The 22,655-nt window shown below is 36.3% G+C and overlaps 2 protein-coding genes across 2 annotated transcripts; both read right to left on the bottom strand.

The window, feature by feature from the left end:
• Nucleotides 1–3,189: 3,189 nt before the first annotated feature.
• LOC122505431 lies at nucleotides 3,190–4,092 on the bottom strand. The gene has a single exon (XM_043617042.1). The coding sequence runs from the start codon at nucleotides 4,090–4,092 to the stop codon at nucleotides 3,190–3,192; it is 903 nt and encodes a 300-aa protein (XP_043472977.1).
• A 3,989-nt stretch (nucleotides 4,093–8,081) lies between these two features.
• On the bottom strand, nucleotides 8,082–8,885 carry LOC122505430. The gene has a single exon (XM_043617041.1). The coding sequence runs from the start codon at nucleotides 8,883–8,885 to the stop codon at nucleotides 8,082–8,084; it is 804 nt and encodes a 267-aa protein (XP_043472976.1).
• Between the last annotated feature and the right edge of the window lie 13,770 nt (nucleotides 8,886–22,655).

Genomic DNA, 22,655 nt, shown 5'->3' with positions numbered 1-22,655 from the left:
CATTGTGAAGTTGATCTTCATTGGACGATTGGGATTTAACCATTCAGCAAGGATTTGGACTGTCCCATCAATTTGGACTTTACCATTGATTTGACTTTACCATTCATTTGGACTTGGTACCAACTGCCCTTTTTGGTTTTTGTTGCAGCAGAGTCATCTTAAATTTGTAACTTGATTATTTTATTATTTATATGTACTTTGTGTATGTGTGTGACGTATGTAAATGAATGTCGGGTATTTTAAAGGATTATATAAGACGTATCGCAGTTATAAAAACTATCAAAATTTTATTGTCTTAATCTATAAATAAATGATCAAATTGTTTGGTATATTAAATTCAATTTATTGATAAAATGCCCCTGCAACATTCACCAACAAATCCCAATGCGTCACAAGTTAATATTAAACTTCTTTTTCAGAAAAATATGATAATATCACAATATAGTAAAACAAGTAAATTTTGGTTAAAAAAGAACCTATTAAAAATGAAATTAAGGTTTCTTTAAAAACATAAAAGTGACTACCAAAACAATCAAAATTATAATACTTCTACTTAGAGAATAGTAAAAAATTACTTCAGCAACTCAAAAAAAATTTGAACTAAGAAAATAAAAACAATAGTAATATTTTTGTTATCTAATTATTAGGAAAAAATAAATCATTTCTAGAGAGATAGGACAAAAAGTTAAAAATGGAAAAAAAACTTTTAAAAAAATTAGGAAAATTAATGTAGGAAATTATTTGCTGATTAAGAATTTTAATTAAGGAAGATTTCGACTATATCAGCAATTAGTGACATCTATTAGACGTCGATTGAACTCTTTGGTTTAGAGTCAGGTGTTATTCTTAAGATAATTATTCCGATATGGTTGTCGGTATATAATTATATTTTTTGAATTTAATTTTTGATCTGAAAAAATAAGCTGCGTGAACGACTGCACTGTGCATCTGTGAGGACTCGGACCCCAGTTAATAGCTTTTTCAGATCAAAAATTAAATTCAAAAAATATAATTATATGCCGACAACCATATCGGAATAATTATCTTACACCTGACTCTAAACCAAAGAGTTAAATCGACGTCTAATAGATGTCACTAATTGCTGATATAGTCGAAATCTTCCTTAATTAAAATTCTTAATCAGCAAATAATTTCCTACATTAACTATACAGCTCTTCGACTAGTGTATGGGCTTCATCTGAGATTATAAGAAACGTGAACGTCCAGGCTGTGTTGGCATGGTGCATTGGTAGGCGTTAGTCCCGCGAAAGGCAGCTATTAACTGGGGTTCGAGTCCTCACAGATGCTCAGTGCAGTCGTTACGCAGCTTATTTTTTCAGATCAAAAATTAAATTCAAAAAAAATATAATTATATACCGACAACCATATCGGAATAATTATCTTAAGAATAACACCTGACTCTAAACCAAAGAGTTTAATCGACGTCTAATAGATGTCACTAATTGCTGATATAGTCGAAATCTTCCTTAATTAAAATTCTTAATCAGCAAATAATTTCCTACATTAACTATACAGCTCTTCTTTGATCGTTGCCAAATTCTTCAGGGCATAAAAACAGAAAAGGCCAAGGCCAACAATACAAAATTTAATGACAGAACGTCACGTTCGGGCCATGCGTCTAAAACTTTGTTGACAGTCGATTTCGAGTATTGTTTTTATTGTAAAGGCTTTCATTATATAACTGCATGTAGCTCATTTTTAAAACTTTCGGTACAATCGAGGATTGACGAAGCACGCAAATTGCATATTTGCTTAAACTGTCTAAAAAAAGACATAATACGCGCAAGTGTCGGAGTCAGTCTACGTGCGGAAAATGTTCTAAACTTCATGACACCGTGCTTCATTTAAAAAACATAGAAATAAAAGAGTCGTGTGATTCCGCGTCGACTGTGTCTGTGTTTTTCTTAGCAGCGTGTAACACAATGTCGAGTAAGAAACAAGTATTGCTGGCAACGGCAATCATAATTTAGTAAACGATAGAGATGGCAAGCCTCATGAGTGTCGCGCGCTTCTAGATTCTGCCTCGCAGTCCAACTTCATTACAGAGAATTTATGTAAAAAGCTCAAATTAAGCACTAAACCAATAAAAATAAATATCTCGGGAATCGGGCAAGGAGAATCTCAAATAACGAAGCATATTAATCTCGTAATTAATTTACGTGTAAACTCTTTTAAGGCTAAATTATCGTGCTTAGCGTTACCTAATATAACAACTAATGTTCCAAATGCATCTTTCGAAATTGATAATTTGAATATCCCGGATGATTTGCGCATGGCAGATCCTAAATATTTCGAGTCAAACCCCATTGACATTTTGATGGGCGCGTCTATTTTTTGGGATCTCTTGTGTCAGGGACAAATTCGATTAGGGTCAAATTTACCCACTTTACAAAAAGCGCATTTTGATTAGATTATCTCCGGTTCATTGTCGCTAATACAGGAACCAAAAAATTCTTTTTGTTACTTAACAAAAACAAACGATCTTAACGATCAAATGTGCAGATTTTGGGAGTTGGAGGATCAATATGTTACCTCGAAAATTGATATTTTAAAAAATTGTCCTCTCGAAAATCATTTTAACAAAAACACACAAGTCACTCCTGAAGGTCGGTTTAAGCAGAAACGGCGCAAACAATCTTTTTCATGTATGGAAATTGTTTGTGAGGGGGGAGGGGTATTTAGAATATAATACCGCGAGTAATCTAATCTAATCTATCAACCGAGATCGAACTGGATTTTCCTCAAGAGGGGAAAGTGAGCACCTAAGTTATAAAACCCATTGTACCAAACTCCAGCTCGCTCGTTTATCGCAACCCCTTAGAGTCCTGTTCTTCTCCAGAAGTCCAGTATCTCTTCTATCGATAGGTTGCTCACCTGCTTAGGGTCAATAATTGCTTGAACCCAGCTAGATAGCCAGATCCTAGCTAACGCTGGGCATTCTGATAATATGTGAGTCGAAATTTCGTTACTCTCCCCACACAGTCTGCACATAGGTGAAACTTGTCTGTCTATTTTATGCTGATGGTAATTCAATAGTCCATGTCCCGCAAGTAGACGAACTACGGTTCTAACTCTGATCTTATCGAGTTTTAGGAAATCGCTCGCTCGCCTCTTGTTGAGTACTAGCCCCAACAGAGTTTTCGCTTGCCTTCCCACCCCAACGTTCGCTCAATACTTCTCATGCTCTTTTTGACCCCATCTTCCTATGACTCCCTTAACCAAGCAAGGCATTATTGCCACTGCTGGTTCAGGACCTATAAATTCCGTCTCGGAACCGATTTTCGCAAAGACGTCTACTCTTTCATTACCCTTGATTCCCGAGTGTCCCGGTACCCAAATCAATGAAAGTTTATTTGCTGAACCTAACTCATCTAGTACGCTACGGCATTCCCAAACGAGTTTTGATTCTATTGTGGGATTTTTCAGAGCCCCTAAGGCCGCCTGACTATCTACACAAATACTAATCCTCTTGCCCTTTGTTCCATTTCGAATGGATATTTGGGCGCAAGTTAAAATCGCGCAGACCTCTGTCTGCCAGACCGTGGCATATTGTCCTGGTGACGCAGCCACTTTAATGCAGACAGTTTTTCGATAAATTCCGAAGCCTACACCGCAGTCCATCTTGGAGCCGTCTGTATACCAGACTTCGTCCCCAAGTTGAAAACCTTTCTTCCAGTCAATTCTGGAAGGTGTAATGATCTTAAAGCGGAGTTTAAATTTCACCCTCTTGATCATTCTAACTTGCACCATACTTAATTCTGGAATTGATAGAATTGAGCGTGGAAGCTTGGTGTGTATACCACCAACCTTCCACCTTCCCTGTGCGGTTAACCTGATCATAGTAAGAGCCGCCTTTTTCACCGCGGCAATATGCAGAGGTACCTCGGCTAGCATGAATCCCAACGCAGCTGTTGGCGTGGTTCTCATAGCTCCCGTAATACCCCTGAAAATCATTGCTTGCAGTTGGTCTAGTTTCTCTTTAACCGTTATCAGTTGAGTCCTAGACCACCAAACAACCACCGCGTGAAGAAACCTGGGTTTTAAGACCATCTGATAGAGCCAGTTGACCATATTAGGCCTTAGTCCCCACGATGACCCTATTGCCCTTCTACACGCCCAAAAAGCAGTACAGAATCTTCTATACTGATATTCAAAATGTTCCTTCCAAACCAACTTTTTATCCAGGATTACTCCCAGATACTTAGCCGATTCAGAAAAAGAAATTTCTTTTCCATAAAATATCGGTTTCTTCAAACTCGGTACCTTATATTTTCTTGTGAAAACTACTATATTCGTTGTTGAGGTTTCTAATTAACTTATCTGCCACCAAGCACCACAATAAAGGAGAGAGGACTCCTCCCTGTGGGTACCCTTTTGAGACAAGGCCTGTTACCTTAGCCTCACCATACTCTGCTTCCAGGGCCCTTTCGCGAAGCATGCTGTCGATCCACTTAACTAGCGGCTCGGGCACACCTCGCATCCTGGCTGCCCTACAGATAGCTTTGCTAGAGATGTTAGGGAAGGCACCTTCGATATCAAGAAAGGTACCAACCCCATAGCCACCACTGCTAATTTGTCCCTCTATTCTGCCTACTGCCGAATGGAGGGCTGTTTCTACTGAGAAGCCTGCTCTATATGCATGCTGTCCCTGATAAAGGGGAAAATCTCTAAGACATTCCTGTCTAATAAAATTATCCACCAGTTTCTCTAACGTCTTTAATATAAAGGAGGTTAGGCTGATTGGCCTGAAGTCCTTCGCCGCAGTATACCCTGACCGACCGGCCTTCGGAATAAACACAACCCTCGTCTTTTTCCAAGACTCCGGTGTATAACCAAGAGCTATACATTGTGACGTTACAAATTTTCCATAAAAATATTAACTGATTTTCATATTAAGTTTGCATAAATTTTAATTACAAACAATCATTTTTTTAACAATAATAATAACTAAAACAAAGCTTAAAAATTAAAACTAGTTTATTGCCTAAACATTAATTTGATAATATAAATATTATCTATCGTTTCGCTTTTGCGAATTTTTGTTTTTCGTATTCTCTGAATATTTCTAGTATTTGAAATCATCGAAAACGACGTTCGTCGGTCAACCTGCAAGCAGAGTTCCCCTCTCGTCGTTGACAATTTCCCCCTTTCTTCGTACGAATCAAGGAGAATTTCCCCATTTCTCCTAAGAAATGACTCTTCGAGACTTGCCGCTCTCGCTATGTTCTCCCCGTTTTCGCTTTCTCCTACCTACCGGAAACTACTAAGTCACCCAACTTAGCTTGAAATAATTTTGAAATTGTTACCTTTTTCTTGTACCTAACCCGAGAATTGTTATAAATAATAACCTGAGATTTATTAACTTTATTATTATTCCGGAATTTTGATTATCATTCAGGAGTATTATTTATGAAACAAATAAGGGAGAATTTTCTCGTCAAATTTTCTGCGTAGTGAAAACCTCTTGTCAATCAGGCCCGAATTAATCGTTGCTAAAGGCCCGCTCTGATTTCTGTATTTTGGTTTATTTAGTTGTTTTATTTAGTTTTGAATCAGAGTAGCAACAAATTAGGAACTAATTTCCTGAAACAGTTGATGACGAGAAAGACACGGGTCAAGATACCGAAATTAGGATGCCGACAACTGTTCTTAAAGCTGAAATTGGGCTATGGCTTTTCCAGTGGTTACGCTCCTTTTTCCGGCGTAACAATACAAGATTCTGAAGGGCTACCGGTGGGGAGAAGCGAAGAAGGACCAGCAGGGTACGAGCCGGCAATCATCGTTATCATCGTTCTTTTTGGATCCTGCCTTTGATCGAATCAGACGCTTTATTCAAAATTTTGAGTGTTCCTCAAGTTATTAAAATTTAGTTTACATTTTGTAATTTCTCTTTTGCGCCTTTCTCTGGTACTTTACGGCCTTCTGCTTTTCACCTTGTGGATTATGCGTTTGTGCTTTTAAGCTTGTAAGTTATATTTTTTTATTATGAAAAATTTAATTACTAAACCGATTCGTTAGAATCATGTGATCATTATAATTTTAGTTCAGCCGGCCTCATGGCTGAACAAGAGACTTTTCTTTATGTTTTTGAATCTGAAATTTATCAATTAATTTGGTTAAAATGATTTTATTGCAATTTGGATAATAATTAATTGACTATTAAATTATTTTATTTTATTATATAGTAGGTTATTTCAATGTCTCTTGTTCAACCACGTGTTGCCTTCTGCCACCCTTTTTCCCCTTTATATTTTAAAATTTTACAATAAATTCTTCCCCGTTACCAAAGTTACCAACCCAACAATAATTTATTTTTATTAAATTATTGAAAATGACCCTTCTAGCTTACCCCAGTAACCATATTTGTTACCCTTTTAGGTGCCCTTTTATCGTAAATTTGGCTGAACCATTTGTTTAATTTATAAATTTTGTATGAACATTCATGTGTATTTTGTGTGTATTTATTTGTTGTATTTTATGTCTGTAAAAATTGGAACTTTAGTGTAAGAATTTGATTTGTGTCATATTGTTAATTATCACTTTATTACCCTTACTTGTATAATTTGAATATTTTATTTAAAATATATTTTATAATTTTATTAGTAATTGATGAGTATAATTCTTTAAACCACGACGCTTCCTTTGACCTTTTTGGTCCTAGCTAACCGGCAAAATTCTGTATATTTTATCCGTTTCTTAATCTAAATCCCTTTTGCTCTTGTTGCGAAATTTTGTGAATTCAATTTTGTATTTGAATTTGGATTTTAGTCAATTTTAAGGTTGTTTTGATTAAAATTTGGTTTTCTTTAGAAGTGACGATTATCAGAGAATTAATGGTCTTATTTTTCTGTAATCTAGGTACTTAATTTAGTTTATAATTTGACTAAAATTCTTTTAAAATTTGTTTGTTTTAAGTGACGATTGTTTGAGAATCAATGGTGTTGTTTCTCGGGAATCTAGGTACTTGTTTTCGCTATTAATTTTTTAATTCTAAATTTCGGGGAAACAATGGTCTTGTTTCCTTAAAATTATACTTGATTTTGTTAATTCTCTAATTTTCTTTTTATAAGAAAATGTCCCTAGAAAGGACTTGCGCTCAACAAATTATTTAGGTTGAGAAATGTATAAAGTATTCCTCTCTCCTTCCTTCCAATTGTATTGGGTACAAAGACTTTGGCTTAAAATTTAATACTTTTTTTGTTGTTAATATTTTTTTTCTTTTGTGTAATATTTATGAAATTGGATTTAGTTTATTTGTTTGTTTATTAAAAATGGTAATTCTCTTTGTTATTATTATTATTATGGTTAATAATGATTTATTGATTTGACTGTTTGTTTTTTTTACAAAATTTATAAACATGATTGGATTGTTTGTTTTAAAAATCTTATAAACATTATCGCTTTGTGAAAAACCCATTACAACATGCTCTCATAATTTTACACAGGGGTACTCTAATACAATCCAATCCTTTTTGCAAAAGAACCGGATATATACCGTCCCCCCCTGAAGCCTTAAATGGTTTGAAAGTGCTTATTGCCCAATCAATCCCTTCCGGAGTTACGACCTTGGCTACTAGTTTCCAGTGTTCCCGATATCCTCGGTTCCTACCTGGTCCTATGCCATGGCTGTTCTCCAAACCTTCTCTAAAGTCCGGGAAGTTTACTTCCATCAGGTGCTTTAGACACTCCCTTTTATCCTGGGCATACTGCCCATTAGGCAGCTTAATAGTAGTTAATTTTGCCATTGGGTCTCGAGCTAGTACTTTATGAAGTCTTGAAGCTTCTGGTACTCTCTCGATTCCCTCGCAAAAACTTCTCCAGCTGACACCCCTTGCCCTCTCTACTTCTTTCTTGTAAGAAACGCGAGCGGTATGATATTCATCCCATGCTCGCTGATGCCTACGTTTCTTGGCTTTATTAAAAAGCTTTATTACAATTTTCCTATGTTCCTCCAAACGGGGGCCCACCATTACCGACCCCATTGAAGCCCATTTTCTTAACTACACAGTTCCTTTCAAAGGAACAGATAATAGAATCTCGCAGATATTCCGCTGCAAGCTCTAACTCCTCCCTCGTTCCATAAGAAGTGGGGAAGCATGCAATGGAGGCCTTGAGGTCTTCACTGTATGATGCCAGTCGGTACTCCTAGGATTACGTCCGCACTCCTGCTCCCGATCTATCGATTCCAATCTAAACGTAATAAGCCTGTGGTCCGAGAGGGAATCTTCATCAGACACCCTCCAGTCCCCCACGCCATCACACAAAGACTTGGAACAGATCGTAATATCCAACACCTCTTTTCTGTTAACAGTAACGAAAGTCGGCTCCTTACCCTGGTTTAGAATATCTAAATCTGTACCTAACAGAAAATCTAAAAGTCTTCTGCCTCTGTCATTAATGTCTGTGCTACCCCAAACAACATGATGCGCATTAGCATCACACCCTATTATCAAAGGAAGCCCTCGCCTTTGGCAGTACTCTACCAACCTCTCCACCTCTCTTGGTGGTGCAGGTTCATCCCCTGTTCCCGGAAAATAAGCAGACGCTATTACCACCTCCCTTTTATTTCCTTTCTTTTCTAGATACTTAGCTTTAACTACAGCTAAGTCCCTTGTAGTTAATTCCAAAAGAGGGAAAGCGTTTAGACCTTTATAGATCAGACACGCCCTTGGAACTGGTTCCTGTGGTAAACTAACCAGCTCGCCACAGCCGTTCAGACCTCTAATTCTCCCCTTGAAAACCCAAGGTTCTTGAATAAAGGCTAAAGCTGTCTGCATCTTTGTCAAGCTCTTGACTAAAATCGCCGAAGCGCTCTTACAATGATGCAAATTAATCTGCGTACAATGAATCCCGGAAGCAGCCATTTTTAAGGCTGATTCACTGTCTCCTCAGTCACTTCCCCCCCCTGGGTACCCTGCCCAGCAGCTGTGTCAGTACCTTGCCTCGCCACTCTTAGAGTGATTTGACCTAGCCCAAAACACAGTTTCAACTGCCGGGCTTGGAGAGCTTCAATGTCGCTCTCTGGTACTCCTGACGCCAGAGTCCAGCCCACAGGCGCAGCTTGGTCTGCTCTCCCCTCGCCTCCCGAATACACCCTCCACGCGGATGTATCCACCCCGGTGTTTTGTCTACCGAGGTTTTTAAGGATTGAAGCATGGTTCACCCTAGGACCGGGTACCCAAGCCACAACCCTTACCAGCTTGATCAGCTCAGCCGGATCCACCACCTTGATGGCAAGACCCCCTAACGCTTGACTGAACCTAGGTATACGGCTATTTAGCCATTCCCTAGATTCTGAGTCCAGGCATTCTACTAGGATCGCTCCCCTAGTGAGGCGAACCTCTCCGAAATGAGGATAGGGTCCAACTTCGTCCCCCCAATCTCCTCATGAATTGCCACCCTTAATTGGTCCAGATTAGCCAACGTCATCTGGACCCTAGGATAGCCTTCCGCGACGATCGCCCCGGCTAATGACGATCTAGTGATCTCCACAAACGATAAGGTTCCCCCTTGTGGGCCCCTTAACTTTTTTGACGGCATTCTATTGTTAGGGGAAGCCTCCTCCGAGTCCTGCCGTCTTTTTCCCGACTCGCGCCTCAATCGCCATGGCACAGTCAACGTAACCATGGAAGGGTTTCTTCTTGGTCAGACTTCCACCAGTAAGAAGTCTTCGGAATGGACCCGCGGTCAAGCCTCTGTCCATCCCGTCTCTCTCGATATCCCTCTAAATCCCCGTGCCCTGAGACACTGCCCAGCGAAACACAAAAGATTCGGTTTCTGTAGCGGCCGACACATTTTGAAGGGTTCGTCCCCCAGTCCCCACGAGAGATATCGAGAAGTAGCCTCCCACTGGGTAAGGCCCCTCGTGCGCCTCCCACCAACGGCAAGGTTTTGAAACCCCTAGGGAAGGATACCAATCGATCCATTTCTCTTAAATAAAATTAAAAATATATATATTTAACTTATGATACTCTATACTATTAACATACAATATTATTTAGTCTTTAATTTTAACCGACCAGAAAAGACACCCAAAACTACAAAAACAAAGTGGAAAGAGGAAATTGTTATACAAAATGAGGGTCAAATTAAATTCTTACAATCAATTTAAACTCGCTTACTCGAAAGTTGTAAAATTTAAATTAAATAACAAAAACTTTTCGTTTTTTGCTTTAAATGTGGATAGAAAAAATTAATTCAAGTTATGCGCAGTCAAATTTTTAATATTTTTTTCAAAATTTTCGTGTATGGAGTTCCATGCATGGATTCGTTTCATGTATGGAGAACTCCATACCATCCATACTGCTTGCGCCGGCCCTGGGTTTAAGGTCACTTTACCTATGAAGGCTGAGAGAGGAATTAATTTAGGAGATTCCAAAAAATAGCTACAAATCGATTTCTGTCATTAGAGAAAAAATTAGCAAAGAATAAAGAATTAAAATTTCAATATGATAAATTTATTCAAGAATATATCGATTTAGGTCATATGACCAAACTTGATAAAGATGACCCTCTTTGTAGTAACGGCAGACATCGCTAAGTTGTACCGTCAAGTTTTAGTAAATGAATCTCAAAGAACATTGCAACGCATAATTTGGCGTTTTCATCCCCACTTACCGATTGACACTTATGAGTTAAACACTCTGGCTTACGGTACGGGCCCAGCTGCTTATCTCGCTATTTTTTTTCTTTTTTTTCGCTTAGGGACTTTTGGGAAATCTGCATACAGATACCTTGGACTCCGCATTCCAAGGTTATGTGGGGTTGGTATAATAAAAAAAAGAAAAGGAAAGATAAAATAAGTAAAATAATAAAATTTAATAAACTGGCGACCTACTGCCAGCCCCGACCCACTAAAACCCGTAACCCTTCTTTTGGAGCCCTTTATCCACCCTCGGAACTGTCGCAAGACTTTAGCCTTCGAGGGTGGCGCTCCGACTCTGTCGCTCATGCGACTTTGTTCTCTCTCTGCGGTTCTTCTGCGTCAATAGTTAAAATTAAAAACCATTCCAATGTCAAAGAATAAAGGAACAAATGTTAAAAAGTATTAAAAAGATTAAAAGGTTAAAAGATAAAATTGTAAACGGACATAAAAACAAAAATTAATCTATTAAAAATAAAATGTAAAAAGGACAGTATAAAAACTACACCGCACTTAAAGCACGCAGCCGATCTGTCCTCCTTCTGGCATTTGGCTCCAATATGGCCGTATTCCAGGCATCGATGACACCGGACGACCATTACTCTTCTTTTGATTAAGCAACAGATAAAACCAATTTTTACGTGTCCCAATTTCTCCAGCCTGTTCGCCTCTTCCAGATTGGTGACTACAACCGCGAGCTTCATCTCTCGGCGGTTGGGTCCTAAGACCGTCACTCTCCTGTTTCCTGGCTTACCCATTGCTTCAGACAACACTTGTTGCACCTCAGCTTCTTGGGTAAGGCAATCCAAATCACGGATCTCGAGTGTAACTCTTCGATCCAATGACTGCACCTTACCCATGCTTCCAACCGCTTTGGTGACCTCGGCGGTGAAAGCGTCCTTGTCGGAGTCTCCTCTGAACTTAATCAGAAGGTCCCCCTTGTTTGTAGCTTTTGCTGCTACTATTCTCGTATGGCTGTCCTCCGGGTTAACCTCTTTGCGAAGCTTACCTAGAACGTCAGCATACGTCAATCCTTGACCGACTCGGATTAGAACTGTGGATCTTTTTGACCCAATTCTTTCCAATTGAGGAACTTTGGATCTGGTACTTCCGTTTCCATTGGAGGAGCTTCCTCCTTCTTCCTCTTATCGGTTTTGGTTCGAGTCTCTTCTGGACTGTCACCCTCTCTCTTCCGTTTCTGAGCATCTCTTATGATGCTTTTGAGATTACGCCTATATGAACGCTCTCTCTCTTCCTTACGGTCCTTGCGGTTACACTCGGCACCGCTCAGAACGCATGCCAAATCGACGTCCGACTCATCGGCCACGACATGCTTTGCTTTTGCTTCTTTCAGCAGGACTTCGATGACTTTAAGTCCATCTTTTACCGTCTTCTTGACGCCCCTCTGAATGTCGCAAGACTCCATCATCTTTGCGACCTCCAACTCCAATTTGTCGAGACAAGTCACCTCCTCCTTTCTGAGCCGCAAGCATATTTCGCGACTCTCTTCTATTGCCTCGTCGTCCACTTCCGAGTGGATAGCGCTGCGTACGGTCTTTCCGCTACTGCAACTTGACACACTCAGAAGGCTCGACGCGCTTCCTTTTCTCCTTCTTTCTTTTTCCACGATGTTCTGTGGTTCTAACCTTTCCACGATCACACGTGGTACTGCAAGAAATTGTGCGCTCCCACAATCCGCGCGCACTTGAGCATCAGTCCTGGGACCGATGGTGAGATTTCCCGTTTCCGGCCTGCTCACATGGGGTACCTTCTCTGAATTTTCTGAATCCATTTTTTCTTGCTGTTTAGTTGCCCTTTAGTGAAAAGCCCCGCCAATACGACAAGGTCTACCGAACATATCCATGATGCCAGTCGTGTCTGGCAGCGAACCCACTTCTCCCAACTCATCAAAGAAATCAATCATGTCTGGCAGCGGACCCACTTCTCCCAGCCCATCAAAGAAATCAATGATGTTCGGCAGTGGATCTACTTCTCCCAGTACATCAAAGAAATCAATGATATTTGGCAGTGGATCCGCTTCTCCCAGCACGTCAAAGACATCGATGATGTTCGGTAGTGGACAACCATCGGCGGGGGCTTATCTCGCTATTAGATGTCTCACCGAGATAGTGCTAGAAATTCAGGATTCTCTTCCGGCAATTAATAAAATAATATTAGACGATTTTTTTCTCGACGATGTTTTGACCGGGGGAAATTATTTGAACGATTAAAAATTCATTCACCAAGATCTTGTACGTATTTTAAAGGGGCGAGGGTTTAAGTTAAGAAAATGGTCTTAGAATAATCAAGAATTTCTAAAACAAATTCAAGCTATCAATGAACAGGAAGTAAATTTCGTGGTCGGTATGACTCAGTATTTTAAAACATTGGGACTTTTATTGAACCCGGGAAATGATATTTTGCTTTTTTCAGTCAATTTGACTATTAAAAGTCTAACTGTCACAAAACGACGAATTTTGTCCTGCATTGCGCAGATTTTCGACCCTTTAGGTTTTCTCACGCCTTTCGCAACTGAAGTCAAGGTCATTCTTCAAAAATTGTGGCAACTTAAATTGTCCTGGGATGAATCTATACCCTTCGATTTGCGCACTCGTTGGTTGACATTACGAGAAAGTTTACCTGCTCTAGATCAAATTCAAATACCACGTCACGTTTTGTGCCAAAACCCTGTAAATATTCAATTGCATGCATTTTCCGATGCATCAGAGATGGCTTATGGTGCATGCACAAAAAAATTTTTGGGACAGTATCTGTACCTTTTGGTGCATCGGTTATCCTTGTCTAAAAATTTTACTATTCAATTTACTTTACACTTATTATTTCCTATTGTTTTTATATGAAGTGAAGTTAATTATTGGATACAATTTTTAAAAGGTATATCATGTGCACCTTACATTTTTCCGTGTGTGTCTATATTAGAAGCTGCGATAAATTTAATAATTGTACGGTTCGATTTCTGACTTCTGAAGCACGGGTAGCTCCCTTGAAAAAGATTTCGATTCCAAGATTGGAACTTTGTGGTTCTCTCGTACTTAGTCAGTTGGTAAAAAAGGTAATCGATTCCCTACAGTTGACTTTCAATGAATTATATTTTTGGACTGACAGTACTGTCGCATTAGCTTGGATACAGTCTTGCTCCAGTAGATGGAAAACTTTCGTCGTGAATAGAGTTAGCTAAATACACGAAAACGTTGGAAAAGGTAACTGGTACCAAATCGCCGGCACTGAGAACCCAGCTGATATATTGTCGCGAGGTTTAAATCCCAAGTCATTGAGAGATAGTCAGTTGTGATGGGGCGGTCCCACTTGATTGGAACTTCCAATTTCCAATTGGCCTATAAATCATAATAAAGAAGTCGTAAACGAAATTGTATTTTGGAAGAAAAAACAGTAAGTTTAATAGCGATCAATAAAAAAGATTCGGATTTTTTATCCGCGTATTCGAGTTTTTAGAAATTGCGCGGAATAGTGGCTTATTGTCTGAGATTTTGTTATAATTTGAGAAATAAAAATAATAAAAATCTGGGAAATTTAACTAAGCTTGAAATTTGGAACGCTACTGTTGCAATTTGTAAATTCGTGCAAAAAGAAGAATTTTCAGTAGAACTCGCTGCTTTAAACAAAAATCAAAATATAGCAATTAAAAGTCAATTGTTACCTCTTAGTCCTTTTTTAGAAAATGGTGTTATAAGAGTGGGAGGCAGAATAAAAAATTCTGATTTTGACTACGCGAAAAAACACCCTATTTTGTTACTCAAAGGTCGCATAACGAAAATGATAATTTTAAACGAACATGAACGATTGTATCACGCTGGCACTCAGGCCGTTCTTGTATCGCTCAGAGAGTTGTTTTGGCCGAAATGTTATTGCGCAAATCCGAGAACAGCTGTTTCTCATATGGGTGATCTTCCATCATCGCGCGTGCTTCCAATTCGACCGTTTCTGCGGACCGGAGTTGATTACGCGGGTCCGTTCGCCGTAAAGGATCGAAAAACTCGTGGTGCAAAAACAACAAAAGCTTATGTGTGCTTATTCGTGTGATTTTCTACTAAGGCAATTCATTTAGAATTGGTAGGTAGTTTGATGAGCGAAAATTTTATAGCTGCATTGCGACGCTTTGTTGCACGCAGAGGCATACCATCCGATATTTATTCGGATAATGGTACCAATTTTGTTGGCGCTAAGAAGGAGCTCGCGGAAATGACGGAATTTTAAGTAAATGAACAATCTACCATAATTTCATTAGTAGTCGAGTTAAATATTCAATGGCATTTTATCCCTCCACGGTCTTCACATTTTGGGGGTTTGTTCCAACAAACAAACGCCTCCCGGCGGGCGTGACAACAGTAAAAAATCATATGAAAAAGGTTCTCACTTATGCTTGTCTGGTATATGAAGATTTTTATTCTATTCTGGTTCAGATAGAAGCGTGCGTGAATTTACGTCCTTTGACTCCTATATCAGACGACCCAAATGACCTTCTTCCCTTGATCCCTGCGCACTTCCTGGTGGGTGAGACCCTACAATCTGTACCTGATCCAGACTCATCTCATCTTGCAGAAAATCGATTATCAAGGTTTCAAAGGATGCAGAAACTAGTCTAACATTTTTGGAAACGGTTGTCCACCGAATACATTGCGGAGCTTCAAGGTCGTACCAAATGGAGAACGAACGAAAATTCCAGAATTGGCTGCTGCAGAAAATTTTTTTTGTTGGTGGGTGACACGATAAGTCAACAACGAATCATCTGAAAGCAAAAATCAAAACGGTTTCTTATTCTGTATGACATTGGCTATGGACGGTACTACAACCAAAAATATTCATTGTTATTTAAAAAAGTTATAAACAATTAAATGTGAAAAAATTAAAAAGTCCGCAATTTTTTTTGTGAAAATGTTTCATGTTACCGGCTATGGCCGGTACTAACCTGGCCTTAAGACTTGTACAAAAATTCATATTTCTATGAAATGCCTACGCGACGACGATGGCGATCGCCTTTAATTCCCCCAAATTTATATCCCTTAAGTGGGGATCGAAAAGAAACGCGCGAAGGAAAAATAGATGTAAAACTACAAACTACAGATTCACACGCGCGAAAGTTTGTACAAAAGTAAAATAAATTCTATTATATTAAATTTTAGTCTAATATGAAAGTACAAACAACTAAAAATTATTACCTGCAGATATTTTCAATATCTGTTAAAGAAAAGAAATTACCAAAAATTTTATTTTTCCTTTGAAATACTTACAGAAGACTTGAGCTAGGAGTAGAACTTTTGGGTTATTCCTATAGAGAGCGATGGAGTATAGTCTTAGGGTTATGTAAGTAGCGTATTTCTAAGTTGTGTATGCTGCAGCCCAAAATAAAGTTTTTGGGCATATTCACAATTGTTTAAATATAACTACTAAACAAGGAATTACTCTTTTCGAATTATTTAATCAATATTTTGGATCTCTGGCATTAAGATCGCATATGCATTAGTGCAGGAGATGATTGAGTCGTTATTAAAAATATGAATTTTTTAAATTTACAATCATGCAAGTATTTCATTTGAAAAATTGAACAATTTTGTGTAATCAGTGTAAGTCTTATTAAATTATTGTAAAGGGCTTTTGAGTAGGGTAGAGGGCCCTAAGGTGACCACCCTAGGGAAATTCTTGTGCATTATTTAGCAGCACTGAATGCTTCAGGTTGTTTTTACTGTTTATGGAGACGAAGTTTTTGATAATGTTTAGACGTGTATAACCCATTAACACCCAAATGTCCAAAATTTTTGACTAAAGTTCAAGGTAAGAACTTTTATCCTAAATGATTAGACTTTTAAAAACCCTTCAGTACTAAAGGGTATTGAGGTCAGCTCTTTCAGAATCCGGGGTCAAAAAAGCATTTCGACCATCAGGGAAACCAAAATGGCGCCCAAAATGGAGAAAATACCGAAAAAATAGTAAGGTTTTTTTTTGAAACACGCTTTTCACATAATTAATAAGATTTTTTTAGGCGGGTCTCATGTATGCTATAGGTGAATAAAATAGTTGTACTTTCGAACTGTGTACTTGACAACTTAAAAATTCAAGATGGCGGATCCAAAATGGAAGAAAAATCAGAGCAAAATACTTGATAAATAGCAAATGCATCATCAATATTCAAAACTTGATTTAAATCATTTGAAAATTACTTCTCGGGGGGTTTTCGGGGTCGCTGATTACGAATATTAAGTTTAATTTTAAAAATTCAAAATGGCGGATCCAATATGGCGGATAAAAATTTTTAAAAATCGATAAAATTGCTTGAAATTACTCACTCGGGGGTTTTTGGGGTCGCTGATTACGAATATCAAGTTCAATTTTTAAAATTCAAAATAGCAGATCCAATATGTCGGATAAAATTTTTTTAAAATCGATAAAATTGCATTAAATTACTCACTCGGGGGTTTTCGGGGTCGCTGATTACAAATATGAAGTTTAATTTTAAAAATTCAAAATGGCGGTTCCAATATGGCGGATAAAAATTTTTGAAAATCGATAAAATTGCATGAAATTATTCACTCGGGGGTTTTGGGGTCGCTGATTACGAATATAAAGTTCAATTTTAAAAATTCAAAATGGTGGATCTAATATGTCGGATAAATTTTTTTTAAAATAGATAAAATTGCATGGAATTACTTACTCGGGGGTTTTCGGGGTCGATGATTACTCTCACCACGTGGAGGTCGACTAATTTTAATGTTATAAAAAATTTTTAAATAAAATATAAATACAGTTAAAAACACAAAAAAATTTAAAAATGAAAAAGTAGGGTGATGTGGAGTGATGTGAAACATGGGGGGATGTGCAACACCGCCGATTTCTGATCTATAGTTCGATATTGAACAGAGCCAAGTATTGCCATTTGTTTGTATCCTCAGTAGCTTGTTTTTTTATATAAAACTCACGAGACAGCTCGCAGCCAGGTTTGCTGTACGTAAGTTGACTTAAATTTCTCGGGAAGGAAATATTTCTCGCGCTTTACATTTCTAGTCGTTTCGTGAAGGGTTTTAATTTATTTTATAGATAAGAATGTGCTTATTGTTGCTTCTTTAAGTGTTTTTTAATATCTTTTTATATTTTTTGTTTCCATTGCATTGTATTGCGTACAAATCATTTTTCGCAAAATATCATATTTTGGGTGATGTGCAGCACTTTTTTTGGGGTGGACGTAACTGCTTTTTACGTGCAATAACTGCGATTCACATTATCAATAAAAAATGATTAGTTATTTTCCTTTAATTATATTCCTTATTCAGTTATAAATAAATAAAAAATTAAACAAAGAAAATTTTTTTTCTTTGGTGAAATCTCCACTTTTTAGAGGTCAACTATACCTTAGTAAATTTTTTTGGCAGATTTCGATTAGTTTACATTGAAAAAGCCTAAAATTAATAATTAAAGAGATTTTCATCAATATTTGTGCATTACATACCTGAATTTTACTGGTGTTGCACATCACCCCAACTTTTTTGGAAAATGTAAAAACAGACGTTTTTGAAAAAGCAAAAAATTTGTAGGAAAAATTTAAAATTCTTAAAATCTAATAATGCAGAAATATTCTATTATAATGCCTCCAAGTCATTCAATTTTGAAATATTTAAAAATTTAAATATTGGACATGTTTTTCGTCCAACGAAAAAAAACGTTGCACATCACCCCACAACAAAATTAAAAAATTAAAAAATACAAAAAAATATTAAAAAATTGTTCAAAAAATTTTTTAAAAAAGAAGACAAAGTTAAGAAACTTTGTCGAACTCCACGTAGTGAGAGTTGGGCAACTTCAGAAAAACGTGACGGTAACAAACAAAATAAAGTCTCCAAAACAACTAGAAATTTATGAATTTGTAGTATTCAATTTTTCAAATTGCACTTTTAAAATTCGTAATCAGCGACCCCTAAAACCTCCGAGTAAGTAATTCCATGCAATTTTATCTATTTTAAAAAAATTTTATCCGCCATATTGGAACCGCCATTTTGAATTTTTAAAATTAAACTTCATATTCGTAATCAGCGACCCCGAAAACCCCCGAGAAGTAATTTTCAGATGATTTACATCAAGTTTTGAATATTGATGATGCATTTGCTATTTATCAAGTATTTTGCTCTGATTTTTCTGCCATTTTGGATCCGCCATCTTGAATTTTCAAGTTGTCAAGTACACAGTTCGAAAGTACAACTATTTTATCCACCTATAGCATACATGAGACCCGCCCAAAAAAATCTTATTGATGCACGGAGAAAAAGGAATAGTTGACACATCCAGATACATGGATATCACAGCCATATTATATTGAAAAATACGGGATATCCATAGTTAAGGTTGCTGCATCCATATTCTATGGCTGGCTGTATATTGTTGGAGCAGCAAAAGATCTATGGTTGGGTGATCCATAGTAATGGAAATGGGAAACAAAAAAATTAGAATCACTCAATTAATTAAATTCTATGTCACTTGAGATATTTTATACACATTTTTGTTAATTAATACACACCACTTATTGAATAACCGCATATTTACAAAATAAATTATTAACCGATGGGGGAGACACGAACCCTAGACCTAACGCATACTAAACACTAACGCTATCCACTACACTATACACGCAACTACAATATTTGAGCATATAATATTCCTTATATACTATACACATATTTCATGAAAATGAATTTACATAAACACTAATAGACAATAACGATAATAAATAATGAACAATTATAACACTATTTATACACAATAAACTCACAACGTGATTATATAAACGTGACAGGAAACCGACGCGACGGACAAATTGAGACGACCATTTTTAAATGGATGCCATGATAATGAATTGAGCGCAACATGTATCGAAATTTTGAACTAACTATGGATCTCCCAACCAAAGTTTATATGGATGAGGCAGCCATATGTGAAAATCCATAGCATGAATTGTAAGCCCAACCATGCCTGTGGATGTCACATCCATATTTGATTCAACAATATAATATGGCTCCCTCATCCATTGAATATGGAATGTGCTTCCATTCTGAAAGTTGTCTCTTCCATTGAATTGTATAACACAACAATATTCTGCTCAACAATATTTTTATGGATATCTCTTCCAGACCTTTTCTTTCCGTGTGTGAAAAGCGTGTTTCAAAAAAAAACCTTACGATTTTTTCGGTATTTTCTCCATTTTGGGCGCCATATTGGTTTCCCTGATGGTCGAAATGCTTTTTTGACCCCGGATTCTGAAAGAGCGGACATCAATGCCCCTTAGTACTGAAGGGTTTTTAAAAGTCTAATCATTTAGGATAAAAATTCTTACCTTGAAATTCAGTCAAAAATTTTGGACATTTGGGCGTTAATGGGATAACTAAACGCGTTTGTTTCTAACAGAGATATCGTTAAATGTTGGTAAACAAATTTTAAAAGCATTGTCAGGTCAGGTTTTTGTCACCCGAAATTAATCCGGATAAATCCGAACTCTATACGGTTTGTGAACAACTAGTAAATCCGAAGTTGGTCAGATAAAGTCCGAAATTAATCAGTTAATTTTAACTAGTGAATCCGGAATAAGTCCGAAACAGTCAAAAATTAGACCGGACAATTTAGTAAATGTTAATAAAAAAATAATTATTATTACACATATTAATTATCATTACTTTATGGTAGTTTAACATATTTTTCGATATACCTATCGCAATTTTATTTACATTAACTTAGAATTTCTAACGCTTGGGGATTCGAACCTACACCTATCTAACATTATAACGCACTGAAATCGAATACACTAACCACTATACCACGCTCGCATTGGATTTCAAATTCATAATAGAATTTATGAAGTGCCACGAAAAGAAATAACAAAAAAGTAACACATCAGTGTTAATTGGGTGATTCTACAAACGAAGGACGAAAATCAAGAAAATTTGGACACAACATTTTTTTCTCATTTAAGGTCTGAAAAGTATTTTAACTTCAAGTTAATGGTACTAATAAAGACATCCATAAGTGGTGAGACAAAATATTAAATTTTACAAAAGTTATGGTTATTTATAAACAATTTATCCAGAGAATTAAAATCGTGTCAAGAAAATTCACATTAACATAAAAATTAACGAATGGATTTTTATAAAATTGGTTACTCGGGGGTTTACGGGGTTGCTGATTAAGAATCCAATGTCAGTTTTTCAAAATTCAAAATGGCGGATCCAATATGGCAGACGACTTTTGAAAAAACTGATCGTATTCGTCTAAAAATCGTTACCCGGGGGTTTTTGAGGTCGCTGATTAAGAATCTAATTAAATGAATTTTAAAAAAATTGTTTGATTTTTATTAAATTTGATTTTGTAAAATATATTTAAACGTTAAATAAGTTATTAACCTAGAGGAAAAGTTAGAACTTACAATTTACAAGTTACCACCATTTTCGCAACTTTTGAATCAGATAGTTCAAGATTATTTAAAATACGGAATACTTGATGCATACGGAAATTTCCGAGGACTGAAAAGAAATCGAGTACCCGAAAAAATCGAATACTAAATACTTTGAGTACACCTCTAGTTTTTAACGTTGAGTTTAATTTTGCATTTACTTTTTAATAATTTATTAATTTATTTTTATTTAATTTATTTAAGTAATTAATAATTAATAATAATAATAATAAATTGTAATTAATTAATTAATTATGATTATTAAAAATTATTTAAAATTTATTTATTTATTTTTATACATGTATGAACTATAAATATAGTAGTAGAACTAAAAAACATAATTAAATTGTTTAAACAAATTGTAAAAACAATGGTTAATTTGAAAAAAGTTGACCTCGGATTGGTAATAAGCGAAACAGAAAATCACCGAGTAACGATTTTCAGAAGAATATGTTAAGTTTCTCCAAAATCGTCGGCCATATTGGATCCGCCATTTTGAATTGAAAAATTTTAAAAACTGACATTAGGTTCTTAATCAGCAACCCCGAAAACCCCCAAGTAACGATTTTTACGAGGATCAATGAAAGTCATCGGTTTAATTAATTTTGGTTGTAATTTAATTAATAATTGTTTATAACAAATTACGGATGGTCTATTTGTTTCTATAAGCACAATTTCACAAATCATAGAATTGTAAAAGTAAGTTCAAGTGTCTAATAATAAAGAACTACTTTGATAGTGGGCTAAACTTTATTCATATAAAAAAATACTTATTCCATTTGTTTGTTTATGTCAATATAATTATTTATGCGAAATGAAAATTGAAAATTCAGTTATAGCAATTTCTTGCAAATTTAATTAGGATTATTTTAAGACCAGAAAATCGAACAATAGTTGAAAATTGTTAGTTTTACGCTATTTTTAGTGATATAGTATACATCCTATCTCAAAAGTGCCAGACGAATGAGAACCAGACGAATGAGAATTTGGCATTTTTTGTTTAAAAAAATAAAAAAATAACATTAAATGAAAAAATCCTTCAGTACTATCTTATAGAGAATAATAATCTACAAAACATAAGTCTATAGAATAACCAAAAAATAAAATATTTTTTTAAAAAATGTATGCCAGACGAATGAGAATTTGTCTGGTCACAACACAATCTCCGTCACAAATTGAGAAATCTTGGTTAATAGATTAGAAGATTCAATAAAACCCGATTGGTATCACATTTAGTTTAGTTTGATTAACAACTACAACGAAGAGTCACTTCATCAGAATGTTGATTTTTAATAATTTTTACATTTTTTGCACTGCCAGACGAATGATAAAAAATTCAGGGGACAAACTTCCCGAACATATTTTATAAATAAGATATAGAGAAACGTCATAATTATTTTCATATTAGTAATCTACAACTATTCAAAATTACTAATTCAGTATGAAATTTCCGCAAAACATTTGAAAAGTGATATTTATTCTCAATATGAACTGTCATTCTCCCAAAGGGACATGCCAGACGAATGA

The sequence above is a fragment of the Leptopilina heterotoma genome, unplaced genomic scaffold, assembly GCF_015476425.1.
Source record: "Leptopilina heterotoma isolate Lh14 unplaced genomic scaffold, ASM1547642v1 Lhet_358, whole genome shotgun sequence".
NCBI lineage: Eukaryota > Metazoa > Arthropoda > Insecta > Hymenoptera > Figitidae > Leptopilina > Leptopilina heterotoma.
Note: the sequence above shows the minus strand (reverse complement) of the source record. Positions and strands in the feature narration are given on the sequence as shown.

Coding starts and splice junctions, on each gene's coding strand:
- LOC122505431 (XM_043617042.1), bottom strand. CDS start 4,092: ATGGTCAACTGGCTCTATCAGATGGTCTTAAAACCCAGGTTTCTTCAC.
- LOC122505430 (XM_043617041.1), bottom strand. CDS start 8,885: ATGGCTGCTTCCGGGATTCATTGTACGCAGATTAATTTGCATCATTGT.